The sequence below is a fragment of the Bombyx mandarina genome, chromosome 18 (assembly GCF_030267445.1).
Source record: "Bombyx mandarina strain Sakado chromosome 18, ASM3026744v2".
Lineage (NCBI taxonomy): Eukaryota > Metazoa > Arthropoda > Insecta > Lepidoptera > Bombycidae > Bombyx > Bombyx mandarina.
This window is the reverse complement of record NC_143224.1, coordinates 7,394,773-7,418,937: the sequence shown is the minus strand read 5'-3', so window position 1 is coordinate 7,418,937 and position 24,165 is coordinate 7,394,773. Positions and strand designations below refer to the sequence as shown.

General features: G+C 35.0%; 1 protein-coding gene across 2 annotated transcripts in view; it reads left to right on the top strand.

The window, feature by feature from the left end:
• Sik2 (Salt-inducible kinase 2) overlaps window positions 1-24,165 on the top strand; it is a 54,337-nt gene that overhangs the window by 15,901 nt on the left and 14,271 nt on the right. For both annotated transcript variants that reach the window (XM_089734856.1, XM_028182564.2), the window contains exons 2-6: window positions 7,432-7,548; window positions 13,955-14,018; window positions 16,943-17,058; window positions 17,984-18,154; window positions 18,555-18,678. In XM_089734856.1, coding sequence (XP_089590982.1) covers window positions 7,432-7,548; window positions 13,955-14,018; window positions 16,943-17,058; window positions 17,984-18,154; window positions 18,555-18,678 — 592 coding nt within the window. The remainder of the gene's footprint in view (window positions 1-7,431; window positions 7,549-13,954; window positions 14,019-16,942; window positions 17,059-17,983; window positions 18,155-18,554; window positions 18,679-24,165) is intronic.

Genomic DNA, 24,165 nt, shown 5'->3' with positions numbered 1-24,165 from the left:
AAAGTAGGGAGTAACAAAAATATACTTTATTTGAGATTATTTAAATGCAAAAATTATGCTTGCAAAATGTAAATAAGTGAACAAAATCTATTATAATAAAATTGAAATGCACATAATTAACGCTAAGAATTACCAGCCATAACAATTGGAGTCATATTTACGTAAATATTTGAAAAGGAAAACACCTTGTAAGTTGAAGAAGTACGAAGATAATTATAACTTAGATAATTAAACTTGGACGTATTTCGTATGGAAATTCATAAGAATATACAGGTACGGTTTCAGGTCTTAATAAATAAGTCAACGATTTGATGGCATTGCCTTAAAATTAGGCCACAAACCAGAATCAGAAATAGACACAATCGATTTGAAATATTCAGGTTAGCTTATCACTGAAAGGTTAAAACTGTGACTCACGAAGACTTTGATAGTAATTTCCAATACATTAGTACATCGATTTACTAAATGTCTTATTGTTGTATTATCTTGAACGCAGCGAGAATTTAAACTCCATTATAAAATTGTATTTTTTTTATTACACACTGTTAACAAAAGTGTTGTAGATCATAGGTGTTATCGACCTTTGATTTCACAACACTATGAAGTAGCTACCTAATTATAATAAAATGAAGTGTTAATCAAATAATGATGCGGTTAAAAAGTACGTGTACCATAACGAAAAGTCGCGCATATCATTAAAATTTTGTTAATCCAGCTCAACAATAGATAATTTGGAAGTCATTATTCTGGTATTAAAGATGCAATTTGTAAGTGATTGATTAAGTACGTAAAATTATGGTCTCTTTGTTTTCAATAAGCATTGTTTTATCAGTTGGATGCCGTAATCATCATTGACGTAATCGTTTAAAGCTTTTGTACATTGTTTTGAAGCAAATATATCTCTGCAATTACTTACTTACCTAATCTTTGCAAATGAATCAAAAAATAAAAATCAACTTCAATTGCTCCTAAGTAATTGTTGTAATTGCTTAAATCGAATAAATCTGTACCTAAGCTACACCATCATCTGTTGTCTACAACATGCGCAATACACTGCACAACAATATATGTACGTAAGCATCCACAAACACAACAGACATAAAGCACAATTATTATTATATATTAAACATTACTAAAATGAATTGGTCGCTTTATTTAACTATTGCCACATATTTCTATAAATCACGGTTTATGTACATAGTCTTAGTCCGTAATGAGCTTATTTTCTGAATGTTGAAATAACGTGCGTAGCATCTTGAACATTGTCTATATCTGGATTTAAACAAGATATGTTATATAAAATAACAAATCCGAAGTCTGTCTGATGCAGGCCGTTGCCGGAGTCTTTACCTAAAGCCTTTCCGATTGAGTGAATATTTTCTCTCCGATACTTTCTCACGAGGATTAAGGAATGGGCGGCTCGAATGAACTAAGTCCCGAAATAAACCGGTCTTTGTTCAAATTATTTGCAGGTTACTTTAGTTGTATTTAAATAAAATTGAAATTCGTGTACTAAAGACGATTATAATAATGAAGCCAACTTAGTGTTCTATTATTCAATATATTTACATTAAAAAAAATTAAAAAATTACGTGTATGTTCGATTTGTCTTATTTATGTCTTATTTTCTATTTTAAGTCTTATTTAAAAATCTTTATTACATGTGGCCTAAAAATATTTAAGGTTCAAATCACACGTGGAAAAATAATATCTTATTATACATATTATGTATGTAATACATATTATCTACTTTATCGTATGTATCATTGATATATGCATAATAATATGCATACACAATGAAGTACTTAATCCATAACTTAAAATATTTTATTAGTACCATTAAACTAGACTTTATTTGCTGAAATGGCACTAAGCCTGGATCAATACGATACATTCACAAATATATTTACATAACCAAGATCAATTGCGGTGAGTCACAGATGTTGTTCTTCAAAATAAAAACAACTGAAGTTAACCGAAGAATTCGATTAAGTAAGTTTATATTCAAGGCTGAGACCTCGAGCTGATCCACCAGGTCTGCTGGAAAGCTGGAAAGACACCAGCAATATCTTTATCCCAAAAAAAAGAAAGAAGAATTAAAATAAATAGATTTTCTTGAAACATCTATACCTAACCTAGTCTTGCCATAAATACTGAGACAAAGGAAAAAAAAAACTATTGCAAATAACATTTATTACTTTTACAGTGTGTTAGTTTAATACATAAATATAAAAAAAATTAAACTATAAAAAACTTATTCGAAGTGGTCTCCATTGGCTGCAATACAGTTCTTTAAACGTTGAGGCCAGTTATCAACAGAAGCACGCAATCTTTCCATGGGAAAATTTTTCACTGCCAATCGTACGGATTGTTTTAGGGACTCCAAATTATCATGGTGTTTAGAGCAAGCCGTACTCTCTAAAACTGACCATAAATCATAATCCAGCGGATTAAGATCGGGACTAGACGACGGCCAGTCTTTAGCTCTGATGAAGTCCGAAACGTTCGTTTCCAACCAAGACTGTGTAGACCGAGCTTTATGACCTGGCGCCGAGTCTTGTTGGAAGGACCATTCTTGATTATTGAACATGGTGTTGTTAAGGGGCTTCACTACCTTCTTAAGAATGGTATCTTGATACACTTGTGCCGATGTTTTGATACCATTTTCACAAAAGTATGGCTCAGTCACTCCTTCATAGCTAATACCTCACCAAACTATCACTGAAGTTGGATAGTGCCCACGTTGCATTCTGTCGATTAATTGGAAAGCTTCCTTAGAGCTTTGAGCATAAATACCGTCATTTTATTTGTTAAAATGTTGCAAAATGTAAAAAAATTCTCATCTGTAAACAAAATTTTTCTATGACCTCCCTTTGCGTACCGCTTCAGTAGTTGTTTTGATTTAACCACCCTATTCTCTTTTAAATTATCAGTTAAGAAATGACCAGTACGTCTCTTATAGGCTGCAAGTCCTAAGTAATCTTTTAAAATACGCGACATGGTTCTAGGTGCTATCTTCGTCTCCCGAGATAAAATCTTTTGCTTTCGGACAGGATTTCTTCGAATTCTTTCCCTTATTGCTTTGACCACCTTTTTCGTACGAACACTACGTGAACGGCCAGATCTTTTTCTGTCACAAAGAGAGGAGGTCTCATTGCACCTATTAATAGCACGGTACACAAACATTTAACTAATACCAAGCGTATGGAGAGTTTTAAAAATTGCATTTGGCTCCATACCTACTTTGTGTAATGCAATCACAGCGATTCGGTTCTCTTTATCACCCCACCCCATTTTAATATCGCCAAATATTGTACAATGTAATATAAAAATGACAGATTCTAAATTGAAATGTAATATTTTGTTTATTTTTAATTGTAACAGTATTTATGGCCAGACTAAGTATACGTAAAAATAGAATCCGAGCGATTTATTAAAAAAAAACTGTTTGTATGTTTGTTTGTTTTCTGTAAATCTCTGGTACTACTGTGCAGATTTTCATACAGTTTTTAAGTTAAGATATCATAATTTAAGCAAGATATGGGTTTTGTGTCTTTAAAATGGTATTCAAGAAAAATAAGTTATCTTCATTTAAAAATTATTGGAATTTAGTATTATACGTTTTAGAAGTTTGAAGATAAATACAAAGCTCATATTATTATTGACTATATACTCTGCCTGTATGTTACCTTATGAAGCTCAATATATTGAACCTATCTATTTAAGTTGGGTATGCAAATAGTTTGAACCCTAAGAAAGAATATAGGCTTCATCTTGCTGCTGGGCCCACTTTAAATAAACTTTCAAAAACTACGTAGGCCAATCACCCGGCGAGAAGCTATTATGGTAATAAAAAAATTATTATAAAGTTAACTTACTTGGTCATGTTTTGTTTTAGTAAAACGGAACTGATGTTGATTTTCTCGACTATATTCTTGTTAGTTGAAGCGTTGATCGATGAGTGGCTACGTATGTGATGATTGATCGGTGAATTGCTAAATTTAAATTCACAATAAACAGCGTTCCATTGCTGTAGTACCCCCAGTCACATGAAGATTAAATGTTATTGACATTAAGGAAATAATTTTCTCTTAGTAAAATCGAAATAATAAATAGTTTTGTTGTTTTTTACAATAGTAGACAATAGGTTCTGGCCATATTTTAATTCCCAAGCGTAAAGGTTATCGTATCCGACTTCTCGGGAGCGTCTGCGTAATAGAGATCCGGTTTCTGTGTATTGATTTTACCATTAATGATTTTTATGCGATTTCTTTTATTGACAGATTGTTTCGTCATTTGAAACATTGTAATGGTGAATACGGATACTTTATAGTGTCATATTGTATATGGACTGTTAATTAATAACTGACATTGCTCCGAGTGCGGGGGCAAGCTATGATAAGAAGTTAGTTTAAATTTAAATTGTTTATTTCTTGTTTCCGCGTGTGATGAGTTTGTGTTGTGGATTTACTTTGATGTAATCCATGTGCATCAATCAACTCGGCGTGTGTTTAATCTGTTGCGTCAAGACTGCAGTCATTATTAGTTAATAATAGAATTGTTTAATGAAATAATTGTATTCAATTAATATATTGCTTAATGAAACATATTACGTTTTTAATCCACTTCAAAAAGGAGAGATTTTGAATACGGCAGAATTTTTTTAAATGTCCCATTTAAGTTTTACTTCTAAACTTTTTTCTAGCTGAACCAATTTTCATGATTCTGTTTTTATTTTAAAAGGTGATACTTCTCATGTGGTTTGATTTAAATTTTATCATGATTTCACCAGTACTTTTTGAGTAATTTATTTTAATGCATATTTAATTAACTTCGACTATACCTATAGATGAAATTCTGATTTTATTCTGTTGAAATCTGTTTTTTTCGTAAAATTTTGTAAATATATTTACTTAAGTGAGTTTTAAATGAATTGAAAATAGTTTGAAAGTTAGAGAGCAAGCGGTCCACTGATCTCACTGAAATCACCGCAAGTAGGAAATGAAATGTAATATATGTATTAATCATCATTTGGCTTTTTTATAAAAAACCATAGAGCTCTGTCAAGCTCCACAACCGCCTAAGAATTGACAATGACAATGCAGCGAGATCATATCGTTTAGTACAAGGAGTCTTGCATCCGATGACGTCAGGGACGATGTGTAATGCAGCTATCTGGATAATGAGGTCAATATCAGAACAGCTGACCTACAGTTTGTACAATTGCCACGATTATTGATTTCAAATTCCTATACGAATAATGTCTCGATTTATGCATATTGAATTAAATATTTAAAAGGATAAAATACCATTGAAATATAGTACACTCGATGATGAGATGGAGTTAAAACAGCTGACGTTTTTTCCTTATAACAGCTTTAACTCCATTCGTTTTTGCTTACTAAGTATTATTTTCAATAAAATAATTCTCAAGACGAAAGTCTATGACCAGTGTGTGCGGCCAGTGGTGACATACGGCAGTGAGACGTGGTCGCTGACAATGGCCTTTAACAGAAGGCTCATAGTCACCTAAAGAGCAATGGAGAGGGCTATGCTCGGAGTTTCCCTGCGAAATCGAATCAGGAATGAGGAGGTTCGCAGAAGAACCAAGGTAACTGACATAGCCCGATGGATTGCAAGATTTTAGTGACAGTGGGCACAGCACATTGCTCGTAGTACAGATGGACGAAAAGTTCTTGAGTGGCGATCGCGTACCGGGAGACGTAGCGTTGGTAAGCCTTCCTTTTTTTTTTTTTTTTTTTTTTTTTTTTTTATGATTGAAAGTTTACTGGTGGCCCGAAGGCCTTTCCAGTTTCACCAGGACAGGTGGGCGAGCAAAGGCTCAGCCAAGAGGGGTGGGATTTGCTAACAACTGCCCGAGCGCCTCCGAAGGAGACCTAACAACTCAAGAGCAATTGTTTCGCGAATGAATCTACTACCGGATCGGAATCGCGACCCGCTGAGAAGATCCGGCGAGAAACTCAGTGGGCTGATGCATGGGTTAGGTTGCACGTCGACCTCTTTGTCGAGTTCGACGAGTACGGTTACCGGGGTCCCTAAGCCTGCCCCTAGTATTAGAGCTGAAGGCATCTAATGCAAAGGTTATTGGATCTGATGGATCCTTAAGGACGTGTCTAGGGCGGTAAGCCTTCCAAAGTGGACCGATGACTTATATCCCCGTTCGCGGGGATACGTTGAAAGCAAGCAGCGCAGGACGGGTTATTATAGCAAATCTTGGGGAGGCCTATGGTCATATTTAATGGCTCATATTGAAACAAACGGATTCCAATTCACAATAAAATATGTTCGCAGCATAAACATATCAATAATATCTGATAATCGTTTTTCCGTCACACACATTTTCTTTATCGAACTTTGAACACTGTCACTGAATTGTTTTGTTCAAGTGTTAAAAACCTTTTCGCATATAATTAAAGTTCAATTTCTGTACCGTTAAAGTTATTCGATTGACTCATACAGCAATCATCATTTTCATAAGTACAAAAAATAACGTAGAGTTGACTTTTAACTGTGTGCTTAGTGCGAGTGTTTTAACGTTCTCGATAGTGTAAAAGTTAGCCCAATTTTGTATGCAGTTGGAACAGCGCCCCTAGCGGCAAACGTAGGCAAAAATCCCATTCCATACAAATATGGCATAGGGGTAGAGGTCCCAAACGATGGTCGGACCGAATAGCGGAGGAACTGGGGATACCTGTCAGCGACGCACTCCACCAGGCTACAAAACGGGATCGATGGAGACAGCTGGTTGACGGAATCTGACGGAGTCACGATCCTCAGCACTGAGGGAGCGATCGAAGAGAGAGAGAGAGAGACACAAATATGAGCTAACTTTTACGCTATCGACAACGATAAACGTTGAAATCACACTAAGCACACTGATTCTTTGTAAAACGCTTTTTTTCTGCGCACCAGTGAGTGGGAACAGCAAACGGACACAGGCGGCTGTTACAATCACGCCAATTGGTTCAATCGTTTAGAAATGACGCTCGGCTTGACGTCACGGTCCCCTTTGTCTCTCTGGAAATACACGAAGCACTTAACGGTATAAAATGTGCCGTTAAATTAACGTTAAATTTTTCGCTTCCATGTTAAGGTATATTGACTAAAGGTACGGGTCACGACTAAATGTGCGAATTCTCATTGAAATCTGAAAGGTAAAGTCAAGTTGGCTCCTACAACTGTGGGGGCTCTCGACCGAGCTAAACGGTTCTTCACACCTGGATAAAGGTGATAAAGATCAAAGCTTATCTTTTTTAGATTAGCTTTTATAATACATGTCAAATTTTTATGAATACTTAGTGTAAACACTGTAAACTCTATTTTAATAAAAAAACCTAAACTGGATATGTTATCAACGTTAAAGTTGAATTTTAAAATTCGTACTAAACATATAGTTTCTTTTTGTTACAGGTAGCAATTAAGATAATAGATAAATCACAATTAGACGCCAGCAACCTTCAAAAAGTGTACAGAGAAGTGGATATAATGAAGAGGCTGGATCATCCTCACATAATTAAGCTTTACCAGGTGAGTGTTTAGAGTTCAACTTACGTCATACGCTAAGCTGTTACGTCAGCGTTAACGTAAATCGTGTACCTACGTTTATTTCCGTCAGAAACCCCAAAAATTCGGAATAGGTAAAAAACTATTGAGTTAAAGAATTTTAATTCGCTCGTCCCTGCGTCATCGAGGCCAATTATTTATTGTTTCGTTAAAGTGAAACTAAATGCTGTTTGACCTGGTGTGATCTTACAACGACTTTTCGGTAAACGAATCTTTGTGTTGTGACTGTTAGAGGTTAACAACGGTTAGGAAAACAAAAAAATCCTGTTATCCTCAGAGACCGTTACTCACAGTGACGGCGGAACAAATACGTATGTATTACATATGTAGTTGTCTACAGCAATTTGCGAGGTACTGTTTACGTTAATAAGGCAGTCGTTTCTTGACTTGCTTCAAGTCATTCGTCAATAATGTTAGATTGACTGAAATGGTATAGTATTTACCATATGCGCTAGTGCGTGAATGACGAGTGTTTCTGTGTTATCTCAATGTTAATAACTTCAAATGCTTTGCAAATATATTGTATAAATTGCACTAGAGTAGAATTATAAAGTTTGAGGGAAACTTACAATGATAAAAATATGGTATTTTTTTATTGCTTAGATGGATGAAAGAGCTCATCTGGTGTTAAGTGGTTATCTAAGCCTATAGACATCAACAACGTGAATGCCATCACCTTAAGACACGAATTTTGAGTCTCAGTTTTAAATTTTGCAGTACAGCGGCTGCCTCAGCCTTTAAACCGAAACGCATTACTGCTTTAAAGCAAAAATAGGAAGGGTGGTGATACCTACCCAAGCGAATTTACAAGAAATCCTACCACCAGTAATTACTCAAATTGTAACTTTGCGTCTTTGATATTATCCCTACGCCGTGGAAGAGTCAATCGTGAACATTTGTTTAGGACATACTAGCGACCCGCCCTCGCTTCGCTTCGGAAACTGTAATTTATTATTGATTTCTCCACTATTTAATGGATGTTATTATGCATATAAACCTTCCTCTTCAATCACTCTATCTATTAAAAAAACCGCATCAAAATCCGTTGCGTACTTTTAAAGATTTAAGCATACATAGGGACAGACAGACATAGGGACAGAGAAAGCGACTTTGTTTTATACTATGTAGTGATTACATTAGGAAAATTAGCATCTCTTTGCGGCAGTCGAACACCGGCACAGTTGAACCGCTTAATATCAATGAACTGGACGTCTTATCTTTTAGGCTACGAAGAATTAAAAAATTATGTTCGGAAACATGTCCATTTAACAAAAAAAAAACTATCTTTGTGGACAGTTGCTTTTGTTGCACATTCGCGTTAATAAAACGTATGCAGTGTTTTATCTTTTTAAATGTTCTTGACGTCAGATCTATCCAATATGAATAGTTTTGACGTATGGAGCAATTTGCGTCAACATACGAATGCTTCGTCTTATTTATTATCTTCATCTATATATTAATACGTGAAGCAAAAGCTTTGTATCCCTTTTTACGAACATTGCGCGGACGGAGGAGTATGAAATTTTCCACACTTATAGAGAATATAGAGAAGAAGTGCACAATCCTAATATTTTTTTTAAAATAATGCATAAAAGATACATTAAATCAATAAAGAAAACATTACACACACTACATACCATGTATTTGACGCACACACGCATGCTTTATTTATTGCCAAACTTTTGTTCTTGACGTCTGTTGTCAAATTGAGAATAGATTAAATATTGTTTGTCTTTGTTAATATTTTTTATAGTGTAGTCTTGGCGAAATTTGTGATTATAGAAGTATAAAATACAGTCATAATAGTGTGCAAACTTACAATTCCAATTAATTATAGTCGAATTTCGAGTCCTGCGGGACCTCTAGTTTATCATTAATACTTGTTCTACAAACATTGAAAGCATCGACGATTTCTGATCTTAAACGACCAATATTGATTTTAGTTTCGATTATGACACCATTTATTTGCGATATTGTGTATGGTTTGCAGTAATTAGTAAGGAGACCTGTGACCTCGAGGATTCATTTATTAATTTAAGAAACAACATTGAATGGGTTGCTGCATATCATGGCGATGACGGTAATGTGACGCGTTTGATTAGAATTTACGTCATTTTCATATTCAAATGTGTTTTCGATGTCTTTTATTGGTATTTTTATGGTTACCAAATAATTATTAGAAAGAGGCTACTACCTACCACCTGGTGTTAAGTCAATACTAGAATCCTTATACCACAATGTGAGTTCCTCTACCCACCTTAAAACGTGAAGTCTAATAGCTGCTGCTGCACACTTTACTGCATGATTGCTTTGCGCTAGAAATGGGCACGATTGTGATATAAACTCGTGTCGACTTGTAGGACGTCCTGATTTTTATTACACCGCGTTATTCCTGTGAAAGTCGTGCGCAAGCACGTGCCAAGTCTGTAAAGTACTTATTTGTTAAGAAAAATGGTACGTTTATAGGTACAACAGGTGTTTCAATGTGACGATGACTGGACTGACGAGTCTTTGAACACTTCGACCCTTCAAGGTCGAATTTTGAATCGAATTGTCGCATCCTTTGATATTGCTTGTGTGACTCATATACCCCAAACAAATTCTATTGAATTTTATAGTTGCCCTTCAATTAAATTTACGAAATGTTTTAGTGTATGTATAAATTTATCTCATTCTTTGATTGGTAGTAAAAATATTTTTATTGATACAAAAATACGGCACGGTGTCGGGGGACTGACGTCATGAGTAAATTTAGCCTCGTACCAGCCACACTGGACTTAATTGATTAGACGTGCATCGCCCCAACTCGCATTGTTAACTTGGGCACACTTTAAACAACTAAAAAATCACGCATACAGATCGTGCTCAGATATACGCTAACTGCACGTAGATTTACTGAGCAAATTAAGAATGAAAATTAAGAACCATGTTAAAACTTCAAGCGAAGCTTAGACCAGCAAGAAGAAAATAAAACACATTTTGACTTTTGAATGTTGAGTGCTCTCTACAAAAAACATGCAAGATGCTTCAAGGGAAGGAATTAAACTGAAAACGGCTACAAAAGTGTTTTTAATCGTTACTCGATTTAAGACGATGCAGCTACATTGATTCTCTGCTCCCCGAGTTAGAGGTTTCCAAAACCCATTAATTTAAACACGGACATGCAACTAGTGCTACCAATTGCATGACAGATAATTGTATTTATGATAATATTCCGAGTGTTTTTTTTGGAACGACGTTCCTTATGGGACGATGCGGAGGGATGCCTTAACCGGGAAAAAACGTCCGTAGCGTAAGATTTTTTCTATTTAGTTTGTTATCAACAGATGTCACTGCACGTAATTTCAACAATTCCTGAATTGCAGTGACGAGATGTTACACAGTTGACAGACGTTCTTGTTAAATCATACTTACCTGGCGTAGAGGGATACCGTGATCATGCAGACGGTTCCCCCAGGGCGAGGCTGCTTCATTGCACTGCAGAGTGATTGACCCTTGCGATTATTTTTATTTTTATCAATAAAAAATCATAATCATAATAAAAAATGTATACCCGAATAATTATTTTCTTTATACCTCGAATAAAACTTAAAATTAATATTTTTATAATATGGAACTTCGTTCCTATCCGGTGTTCCACGATACCATACATCTTTTTATTACGTTTGAAACAAACGAGCACAATCATTCTAATTGTGTTTAGAAGTGCTTAAGAAAAAATAAATAAAAATTATTTTTTCACTTCAAGTTTATAACGCTAATTTACTTGTGTACCTAAAAATAATAAAAAGTAAATATGAACAATGTACAAGTTTTTACCAGGGATTTTTTTTCTGTACGATATAAAAAAGCAGCAAAATCGCATGATGACAATGTTTGCGAGTAAAATAGGCGTTCTAAAACATACAGTAAGCTACAAGATTTGGCAAATAATTTTTCCGCATGTATTTAGCTTCAAAAATACCGATTGCTTACAGAAGTCAATTTCGGCTAGCTTTGTTGCTAGCTAAACTTTGCTTTAGAAGAATATATGGAACGTCATTTAAGCCACGTCACATAATTTCCACGTGACATTAAAGATAAGACGCGAATCATTTCGTTCGGAATTCTAGTGGCTATTTGAGATAAAAATAATCACAAAAACACATGGCACAACAGAAAGATGTAACGATATAGGGCTTTATTTTGACTAAATAATTTAAAACATGGTTATTGATTTTAAATATTAAGGGAAGAACGTAGCGTTAAATACTTATTGAAACATATCTAATAATACAACATCTACAAATAGCAAGTCCTGTGGATGAAATTCTCCAGGCAAATAGGTCAAATGCAAGTACTTATTCTAATAAAACAATGAATATTGCATAACATTGCGTATGTAACACGTGCTTTGGTGTGAATGGGAATGCTTGTGTTAAAGTCATGAATACTGTTGACAAATGTTTCATGCGCACAAGTACTAACATCTTGAATGGTTGGTGATTTTCCAGAAAACACTAGAAATTTCCAAGTACTGATTTCTTTCTTAACCACCAAAGTATTGTAATGTTATAATGTTAATGTAATAAATTAAAAATGTAATATTATTTGAGATGAAAAGAAAGATTCAAAAGTAATAAATTAATAAAAACATATTACTGATCAATATATAATATTTTTATATAAGTAAATAATATATATTTTTCGTACGTGATTCGGTATATTGAAACGATTCTTTCTGTAATTGCTTGGTATGAAAATATATAAACGATGATTCACGTACGATTTTATTAGTGATGGATCTCGTTTTTACAACAGTACGATCAGTTCATGGGCACGACAGGTAGCGTTGTAATGATCTCATTAATCAACGATCCATGGTCACATGCTACTTTCTAAAATAATCCTCATCGACATCTAATATAATAATAGGAAAAATCATCGGTCCCTGGTCACATGCTACTTTCTAAAATCATCCACATCGACATTTAATTATAGGAAAATTGTAATTGTTATTTTACTGCCTGCGTAGTTAGAAGGAAAACGAGAGCTTTATCTCGCCTGGTACTAGAAGCCCTTTTGCTCATGGACGCTAATGGCCTGGCAATACTGAGGTAAAGCCATTATCTTCTGATATTCTTTTATAATTAGGTTAAAAAAGGAAATGAGAGCAGGAATGATAGATAGATGATTTGGAAGAAGGAGGAGGAAGGATGATAGATTGAAGATTTGATCGGAGGAACTTATTTTCAGGTAGTAGGGACAAACTTAGAGTTCGTTATGGAAAGTATCGTAGAATAAAGTTAAGATCTCATACATTTCGATAGAGCACACTCCTGACAGAAAATGTGATTGAAAATTTAGTAAAAACTAGTGACTGGAGCACAAAGAGGTTCCACAAAATAGTTTCCAGTTTAACTATCCGTAATGATAATGCTACGGGTAAAACCGGTTTCTCTGACTCGAGTTTATTTGAGTAAAATAACAAAACAATTTTTTTTATTGCCCCTCTTGCCAGAAACGCATATGTCCCATCTGATTGTGAGTGGTTACCGTCGCCCATGGACTTCAGCAATACCAAGGGCAGAGCCAAGCCGCTGCCTACCCTTAAGTACTCTCCACCAGCTTTGTTTGAAGAAAGACAAGTCATAACGCTCGGGAAACACCGTCGAGTGGAGCTTATTCCAAAGTCGGATGTTACGTGGCAAAACTCTTTGGAAACACACTGGATAAAATCAGTGGCTCTAGGTAGTACGGATGAACTCTATTTCGGTGGCGGGCGGTACGATGGTAAAAACGAGATGATGGTACCGTTTCAAACAATTCCTCAGAGCACTCCCCATGAAACATACGGTATAAAATACAGAGGGAACCGAAGTCCCTCCGCAAATCCAGAGGTTCCAAACGATCCGTGAGAATGGGATTATCGACAATCCGAACGACTCCCTTCTGTATGGAGTTAAATGGGAGTTGCTGGTATTTTGGACCCCACCCCAGAGGTGGCAGCAGTACTCCACGCAAAGCCAGACCTGTGCTTTATAAAGCAAAAGTCTTTGTGCAGGCGTGAAGTAGCGCTTCGCTCTGTTGAATACTCGCAGCATTTTTGACCTCAACTTGGCTTTGCCCTCCAAATGACTTCGAAATTGGACATCGCTCGAAATGTCGACCCCAAGTACCCCAATACTCTTGGAAGGTTGCAGAGATACTCCTTGGAATTACGGTACCATGACAAAGTACAAAATTCATTTATTAAATTTCTTAAATAAGTTTCAGTGATTTTAATTCGTTCTCGAGTGTTTTTTATTGTTATTGTATTATGTAATTTGTCCATTTATAAAACAGTATTCCTTTACAAAGAATTGAAAAACATTTATCATTGTTGTTTTAGGTCATGGAGACGAAAAACATGATCTACATAGTATCAGAATACGCGAGTAAAGGAGAAATTTTTGGTAAGTATTATTTGTGAAAACATCACTTCATTCAATGTTTATATTGAGCTACACTAAAATTTACTAGCGTATTTTAATTAGTCAATGAAAAAATAATAATTATGTCATTATAAAAATCTTACCTAGATGTTAAGGAATTGATACCGAAAGCTCGTAGATGATAGTGCTGACTACTGATGGACGATTGTAAATTTTAGATCAGAAAATACCATAAGTAATTGACTTTTTACTTCATGCAAAGTAAGACGATAAAAATCAGCTGACGCACAAAGTCAATGGTCTCGTGTGACGTGGTGCAGACGTCTGCCAACTTCCTTGGCATTAGTTGTGGGTACACAAAATTGGAACTTCCCGAATCTCCGTATGTAGAGGCTAGCAGATTAATATAGTTCTCTTTTTATGGGACTATGATCTTACGTTTTCGATTTCCGGGAGGAGTTTGTACTTATTTAAGTCATTTGCGCATTTAAAACAAACAACACTTAAATTTTTTTCTCTAATGTAATAATACCTATAGTTATATTTAACAGCTCTGTTAAGTATTTATCAAAGGGAAACGCGGTATTTTAAAACTAAATCTAACAAGGATTCTACCAAACAATCCGTAATCCAAGAACTACGTACATACCCTTCTGCAAATACATAAGAAGCTCGCCAGAAGCAAAACCTCGAAATCGATTAAGGGCACTCACTCGTTCGTAAGTTCGTGGCCGCCTTGTCTATGACGCGATGACGTCAGCCAGCCTGCCGTGACGTCACCAAAAAGGGTGTCGTCGGGTGTGGCTGGGGTTGTTGGGGAGATGAGAACCAATTTCGCGCACAGCTGACTGTGCTGAGAAAACCAGACCTATAAAAGCCGAGCCCGAAAAGGAATCCATAACTTTGGAATTAATTACTTCGTGTTAGACAAATATTACTTTGAATTTTGCTCCTTCAAGGGATCGCTTATTTTCGAACCTAGATTTTATTGATTTTTTACAAGAATTCATCGTTATTATAAATTCATTAGTAAAACTTTTGATTCGTGTGAAACACCGTTTTTCTATTTGTTATTTTAATTTGCTTTGTTGTAATTTATTTTAAAACTTCATGCAATTTTTTGTTAGTCGCGTCATATTTTTATTGTTATTCAGGCAATTATTTTAATTCAATTCTATTTGAGGTGTAGATTTAATCATTTAATTATAAATATGATTTTTGGGAACTGAGAAAAATATTCTACATATCTTCCAGTACAAAATATGTATGTATATGGCTCCAGGTCAAGATTTTCAAGATTTTTCATTTTCCAGGAAAGATAGAGAGGAAACAATAACATATCCACCAAATCCCTATTTTTTAACGAAGATCCTCGATTTTTTTATTACCTTATTATATTACCGCGGACAATAATATAATTAAGGCAATCTTAGGCAATAATATAATTTATCTTTCATTCTAGTCCGTTCTTTCATTCTAGTCAGTTCCGAGTTCGGTTATAAATACACGACATAATCTATAATTCATGTGGGCGAATCTGTCCATGAAAAGCTAGTTTACATAGGTGCTGATTTAAGCCAAGCCAAAACCGCTAGATCAACGAGACACAAAAAATTATAGGCGATAGAGAGGCGAATGAAAAGTTTAAACTAAAAAAATGTGATATTAGTCCCACTTTAACACTGAGACACTGTTCTACAAAGCCCACAGAAATATTATAAACATACATTTTCAATTTAAAGATTCATATTAAAACTCAACAGTTTCGCCGTAGAATATAAATAAGTTAAACAAAAGAGTCATTCAGAGAGGCGGACAGTCTATTCCATAAACATCAGTTGCCGCCCAATACTCTTGAATATATTGCCATCCCACGTTTTGCAATGACAGACAGCGGGCGTAGGTATTTATTTTGCCTTTGCTTTATCTTTGTTTTTATAGCTCGCGTAGTCTGTTGTTCCGATTATGGTATGATCGTTTGTCGGGTTCTATGAATTTGGGATAATAAGAAACAAATAACACAATTACTTAATGCCTACATTTAGCTTTCTTTGGAGCGAAAATGGATCAAAATTATTTAATTTCGTTAAGAAATTATCATTTGCGTCTCGAATAAATTCACTGTTGAATAATAAGATTGTGAATCGCAAACTAAAATTTACGAGACTAATGTACACGAATGATGAAACAATGTTCGCGTCATAAAGATATGCCACGTACAAAGGCATTTCGTGAGCGTTATTCAACTCTGAAAATGTATTTGGATAAACTTGTTTTTCGAGAATATTCCAAGGCACACACACATATTTGTTTTTTTTTTATTAGTACTATGTACCTGTCTACAAATCACATCAATATAGAGTATGCTGATTTTGGTAACTTATAAAAGTGTTTCGCATTACTGTTATTATTATAATACATTTTTATCATAATCGCTCAAAATGCTTCAAACGGTTCCTTCGGTGTAATAGAAGATTTTCTTTTTTTGGAAAGTTTAAGTTTCACGAGATGTAACTTTCTTAATGAATCATGGTTATGATCAATTGTATAGTTCAGTGTAAAAATATTTGTACATACTAATTAATTGAATTAAAATGAAATTCCAAATAAATGCACGTATCTGGTATTGACTCTATAGTCGGTACAATTTAGCTTTGTACCAAAAAAAGCAATGATTAAGATTGTGATGACACTTTTTTTATTGCTGCATTTATATTACGAAAATAAGGCTATGGTTATAATAAGGGGATTAAATTATTATTATAATTTTTTTTATTGCCCTTGTAGTCAGACGAGCATACGGCCCACCTGAGAGTGGTTACCTTCGCCCATGGACTTCAGCAATGCCAGGGGCAGAGCCAAGCCGCTGCCTACCGCTTAATACTTTTGATTAAGTTTCAAGACTACTAATAAATTAGAGATAAATAATGGAGTTTTTTTCACAGACTACATTGCGAGGTATGGTCGAATGGCAGAACAGGCAGCTAGACGCAAGTTCTGGCAGATTTTATCAGCCGTAGAATACTGCCACGAAAGGCGAATCGTACACCGAGATCTCAAGGTAACTTCACATTGATGTATCGTGTAATTTTCCTACTTAATTCTAACTGGAAATCAAACAATCTAGTTGGATCTTAATTATATTAATCGCTCAAATAATATTTAATTAGTTGAATACTTCAGGAAAATAATTCATGACAAAGGATTTACTGGTGGTAGGACCTCTTGTGAGTCCGCGCGGGTAGGTACCACCACATTGCGTATTTCTGACGTGAAGCAGTAATGCGTTTCGGCTTAAAGGGTGGGGCAGCGGTTGTAACTATACTTGAGACCTTGGAACTTATACCTCAAGATAGGTGGCGCAATTACGTCGTAGATGTCTATGGGCTCCAGTAATCACTTAAGACCAGGTCTGCTTTGAGCTTGTTCACCCATCTAATGAATAAAAAAAAGGATTTATAACACACGACAAATGTGCTTTATAAACGTGCCTAGAGAACGGTTTTTATTATGATGCTTTATAAGGAAGACGTGAATATGGCATACAAAATGATCTCATATAATGTGTACAAGATTGTTCACATTGGGATCGTATCTGATCCTTTCATCACATCACACAAGGATCGTATCTGATCCTTTTCTTAGATTCTTGGTCTGTTATACGTAAACTTTGTGGTCATCTATCGCTTAGCTCCGATTAACACTCAACTACAGACTTGCTGCCGTCAGCTCTACCCATGCTAACGTATGGAACGTTAAAATAATATCGTAGCAGAAATATGAATTTTACGGATTCATAAGACCTCATGCGTGACCCTCATTCTAAGAAGTAATTCAATAAATTTATTTCCTGGATGAACGACGATAGAATCTGAAATGTTTTTGAATTTTTCCCGTTTCCGTGATTCAAGCTGATTTGTATTCGGGAGTTTTATCGAATTATCGACTTTCTTTTGTATATACGAACGAAAACTTTTTCTATTTAGGCGGAGAATTTGCTGCTGGATGCGAATATGAACATCAAGATTGCTGATTTTGGATTCAGTAATTACTACGCCACGGGGGAATTGTTGGCCACGTGGTGTGGTTCTCCCCCTTATGCCGCTCCAGAAGTATTTGAAGGGAAAAGATATACAGGCCCCGAAATAGATATTTGGGTACGATATTACGATTCTACATTATTCAATATTCGTTTTTTATATCACACAGAACTCGAGTTTTACGACGCCAAATGAAAATGTCACCTGTAGCTATTTCATTCTTGTTTTTATAAATAAATAATATTGTTCTATTTGAATTTAACTAAAGTTCAACAGACAGCGAATTGTAAACGATCAGACTAAAATTAAATGTTAAGCACGTGATTAGTTTATAACTTTTAAAATTAGTTACTACTGTCGTAGGAAATATCTGCTTAATTATTTTAAACTCAAAAACAGTATTTTTTTTTTCGTAATTATCAAAGATTTAACTCATAATATCACCTTAGATCGTAATTTTATCAAGTGATTTCATTTTTTTAGTTCGTCCCTTTCTAATTAGACATTTTAATCACAGAGTCTGGGAGTAGTGTTGTATGTGTTGGTGTGTGGTGCCCTGCCCTTTGATGGATCTACACTTCAATCATTACGAGATAGAGTGCTGTCAGGCAGATTCAGGATACCCTATTTCATGAGTGAAGGTAAGCGACTCAATAATTTATAGTATAGTATAATTTATAGTATATAGCTGACCCGGCAGACTTCGTAGTGCCTTAATCGATAAATAAAAGACCTAAGCTTTTTGTATAAAATAAACTTGAAACACACAAAAGGAATCCGTCCGACGGGAGACATATCAAAGGAAAAACAAAATTGTTATTTTTATTTAATTCCGAGAATTTTCATATTTATCTACCTTTTAAAACTTCTCTTGGACTTCCACAAATAATTCAAGACCAGAATTAGGAAAATCGGTCCAGCCGTTCTCGAGTTTTACCGAGACTAACGAACAGCAATTCATTTTTATATATAGAGAAGATAGTATAGTATGATAACTTAATTATTATTTTCTGACAGGAATCAGGTATCGTAATTTCTTAACGATAAAAACACAAATGATATTATTATTTTTTAAAACCTTGTGACATGTAAGAGTATGACGTATGTCCACATAACTATGTGCTCTAGAATGACGGCTTTAATGTTTTCTTCACGATTTCTTATCTTAAGCCGGTATTGGTAGATACCGACGACACGTCAGAGATGTCCTTTACCTGACAATTTAGTGTTTGGTCGTTAATGATAGAACGTATATTGTATGTACCTACTCGCAGTATTGAATGAGTTGTCTGGTTATATTAGTATTAAAAATACGTTTTAACGTCTTCTCACCTTAGTTTTTTAATATGAGTATGGTGTAAATAAATGATCACAATGTTATTATACAGCAAGCTGATAAACGAATTTTCTTTAATTAACATGGGAAAGCATTTTTGAACACATTTTTTAAGCATCAATTATAAATTATCGATACGTCACTTACAGTAGTAGGCAGATATATGTAAATGTTGTTATGTATGTATGTTATGTATATACACGCGGACGTTTAAGATAAAAAAATAATGAAATCGATAAGCTAGCGGTCGTTTGCGTCATCATGTTCAATCATGCATCCAAGGACTAGAGCATGCCTACTCTTAAATTCTTTACACTGTTTTTTTTTTTTTTTACTAAGCTTCATATGATTTTTAATAAATCGTTTTGAATGCTGTACAAGTCGCCGTGCACTGGCAAAGGTATAGTTATTTGTAGTATTGTGGCGGGTAGCCATCATACAACGCAAGATAATTGACAGATGCCTGAAACTCGCTTACGACATTTTCAAGATAAGCTTGCATATATACAAGTTCCAAACAACAACATTCGGACCGTCGGTCTACCGAGCAAAATATCACCCGCTCGGTGGAAGGTCTTTCCTTTGTTGTCTAAGCCTTCCCAAAGTATCTATACTAATATAAATCTAGTGGTTTTTACGGATGTTCCATTATAACTACTGAACCATGCATCCGATTGACTTGAAACTTGGTATCCATGTAGAAAATACATGTACTTAATGGATAGGCTAATATTTATATGAGTATTGGACTCCCTACACCAGTTGCGGGGGCGTTAATGATGAGAATCTTTGTGGGGATGAGAAATGATAATGTTAATTTTAAATGCCCAGCGAACCGGACGGCTACAGCTAGTAGGTATAATATAAGCTATTTCATAAAACACATTTAAAGCACGACTTTGAAAGTACGGATGAGTCAGTTTCTCATAAAATAAAAATTTCGGAAGTTCTTGCGTTTATTGGAAGACACCGATCACGAGTCCAGAACGCTTTATCTCCGTTGGAATCGAGAGATATTTGACATTTGTAGTCTGAGTATATTTGTCCCTGTCTTATATGAGTGTTTCATGCTCTAATAACACAAAAAATCCCTGGATGAGCATTTGCTCGCACATCTGTTTAATAACTTTAACACTTATATAGTTTAGGTAAGGCATTAAAAGATTCGCTTAAATGACGCAAGCATCTTTTCCATTTCTGTAATCGCTATAAAATTAAACATACATGTAATTCGTAGAATCATGTTATTTTTTTCTTTTTCGAATAAAATAGTAAAATAGTAGGTACATACTCATGTACCTACTGGTGATTAAGCGTATCTATGATGATATTTCCATTGGATTTTACGAGTCATGGAAACAAAACTACTTTTGTGGTTTAATGTTTTGTTTAATAATGTCATTATATTGTTTTCGAAGTTTTGAATACTGTTCAGTTTTCGTGGTCACACGAATGACTGAATCGACTGAAACTGAGACGTTTTTAAAATATATTTATTGCATTTACTAGATAACATTGAAACACATGGTCCCAATTTCTTTATAAATGTAGGTACTTATCCAGAGGTCTGTGAACTTCGCGATCAAAAGTTACGAGATCAATTCACGGTGATTGTGTCTGGATGACAAATCAAAGTCACTCTATTCGAATATAAAAGGGCAATCAATGTCTATGATGGTTCAAGTTAGTAGTCTTACAAAATGAGTGTTTAATAAAATCAAACGAATTCGTTAAAAAGGTTAGGGTACACATTTGCATTCGCATCGCATTGCATTTGCATCGACACGACATTCCATAAATTAAATTAAGCTCAAGGAATGCTGGTTAAACTATTAATAATTGTTTCGTTTTAATTCTAATACAAAACTTGAGAAAACTAAGAGACGTGAAATATACTCATTTGTGGAAATAATAAGCGTGGTACATTCTGGACATTTTAGTATTACGTCTAGTAAAATATAAAAAACTTAATACTTCGATACCAAAATGCCTGCTTATCCTTCAATTACGAGATAAATAGATATTGTGGTATATAGTTACGGGCTAACAATACTACGCCGGATTGACGGCTGGGCTAGAATCAGTGTGAGATGAATTTACTTTCGTATATCGATAGCTCAGGAAAGGTTTAGTGTCTTGTATCAATATATTTATCACTGCATATTTAGATTAATACTACCTAATTCATCGCCTTAAATATGTAATGTTTAAGCAATGAAATATAAAATGGTATTTTACCGGGTACCGGAGAGCATCATAGCTCTATGGCTTAATAACTATACCCACTTTGCTATTCGTGCTAACCTGTTGCCCCCTTTGCCGCGTTACTCCGTAAACGAAGGTCAAAATGAAGAACAAACTTTAGTAAACATAATGTTGTTGTTGTTGTAACAATTTTTTACCGATGAAACTGATTGAAATTAGACAAAATATTTTTTTTTTTTTTTATTGCCTTTGTAGGCAGACGGGCATACGGCCCACCTGATGGTGAGTGGTTACCGTCGCCCATGGACTTCAGCAATGCCAGGGGCAGAGCCAAGCCGCTGCCTACCGCTTAATACTCCCCACAAGCCTCGTTTGAAGAAGGACATGTCATAGCGCTCGGGAAACACCGTGGAGGGGAGCTCATTCCATAGCCGGATGGTACGTGGCAAAAAAGATCTCTGGAAACGCACTGTGGATGACCGCAGTGGCTCCAGGTAGTATGGATGAACTCTACTCCGGTGGCGGGCGGTGCGATGGTAAAAACGAGATGCTGGTATCATCTCGAACAATTCCTCAGAGCACTCCCCATGGAACAAACGGTACAAAATACTGAGGGAACCGAAGTCCCTCCGCAGACCTAAAGGCTCCAAACGATCCGAGAGAATGGGATTAAGAATAAGAATATATAAATATAATAGATGCTGTTCCATTGAATGGATTTATTAAAATATTTTTTACTGTCATTCATACGGTCGTTATGGAGTTGAAATGGTCGTTTTTTTTATATAGGTGGGTAGGAGCCCATAAGGTCTAAGGAGTTCTGAGGTCTCAGTTTTGAGAGTACAACGACTGCCCCACCCTTCAAACCTAAATGCATTACTGCTTCAGAGCAGAAAGAGGCAGAGTGGTGGTACCTACCCGTGCGGACTCACGAGACTACCCACTACCAGTAAAATATACTAATATGTTATTAATGGTTCGCAGAATGATCCCATTTGTCAGTTCATTCTTTATTTACGAAATTTTCTTCCTAAGTACAAATACTTATCTATAAATATTAAGATTTCATTACATATTTATGTACAGACAAAACAGTTCAATTATTTTTGAATTACATATGTTTATCACCGATTTTATTTTGTTTTCGTTTTGTTCAGTAGACAATGACGAAGCCTTAATGGCATGAAGATTAATCTCTCCTTTTATAAGTAAAAATATAAAAGACAAGAGAAAATTAAAATCCATAAATAAATCTGAATGTTGGAGCGTTAATGATTATGTTTACATTTTGTCTGGGAAACTAGTATAACTAAAAAGAATAAATAATGATTATATTAGATAAGTTATGATATATGATAAGAATAACAATGAGAAACTATTCGAGGTTCACATAGGAAATTCCACAAAACGATTATTTGGATATCATACTTTTTTTAGGTAACAACTTGTAACATTGTTTGTTTGTTAACGCTTTTATTGACTACTAGCTGACCCGGCAGACTTCGTAGTACCTCAATCGATAAATAAAAGACACATCAAAGGAAAAACAAAATTGTTTGTTTTTATATTTTCTCACCTTTTAAACCTTCCCTGGACTTCCACGAATAATTCAAGACCAAAATTAGCCAAATCGGTCCAGCCGTTCTCGAGTTTTAGCGAGACTAACGAACAGCAATCCATTTTTATATATAGAGATTTGCTACGGTGTTGTTCAAATACGAAATGTATTGTCTACAAAACACTTTATATTACACAACAATTACTATTATCAACTACAACCGAGATGTTGCAAGTACATAGTTTGGTTGTGATTCAATCATATTCAAGGCTTGTTTGTTTATTTCCCGCAGGCGTAAGCACGTTTACGGAACGCTGGCTTTGACAATCACATTTAATAATTCAACTTGACATATCTTCAAAGTATTACAAATACTAAAATTAGTTCATAAATAAAAGGAATAAAGCTGATTTTGAATTGAATTTAATAATCGGGATAAGATTTTGGGAAAAAAAACGGGAAAAGCTTTCTAGAAACTTCGAATTTTCGATAGACAGATAATGTTGAAAATCGAACAGGACAACGGCTGCCAAACCAGCTAGTATGTAAATAAAATGATAATAGTTTCTACGGTAGGTTGCGGTCTGGGTGCGTCAATGGTATTGCCGGTGTCCATTGTCCGCGGTAACTACTTAATATCAGGCGGCTTAGGAGACCTTTGTATTTGGCAGCGATAAAGGAAAGAGGATTGGACACTCGGTCGAGATGAAAACGTTTGCATTACGAACACGACTATATTTAAATGGGCTTTGATAAAGATAAAAACCTAACAACACCGTTTAAAGTAAAGTCAACAAACCTTCAAGTACTGAAATGCCTTTTTACCCTAAGCCGTATGCCACAGTTTGCTGCAAACAAAAGTTTTGACGGCGTCCGTCGGTCTCCAAATTACTTCGCAGAAAATATGCTTAAAACTAGTACTGGAACTGGAAAATATATTTTTTGTCATTTCATAAATAACCTCAGAACACAGTATAATAATATGTTAAATCCTAATTACATTTTGTATGCTCTATGTAGGTTTGTTTC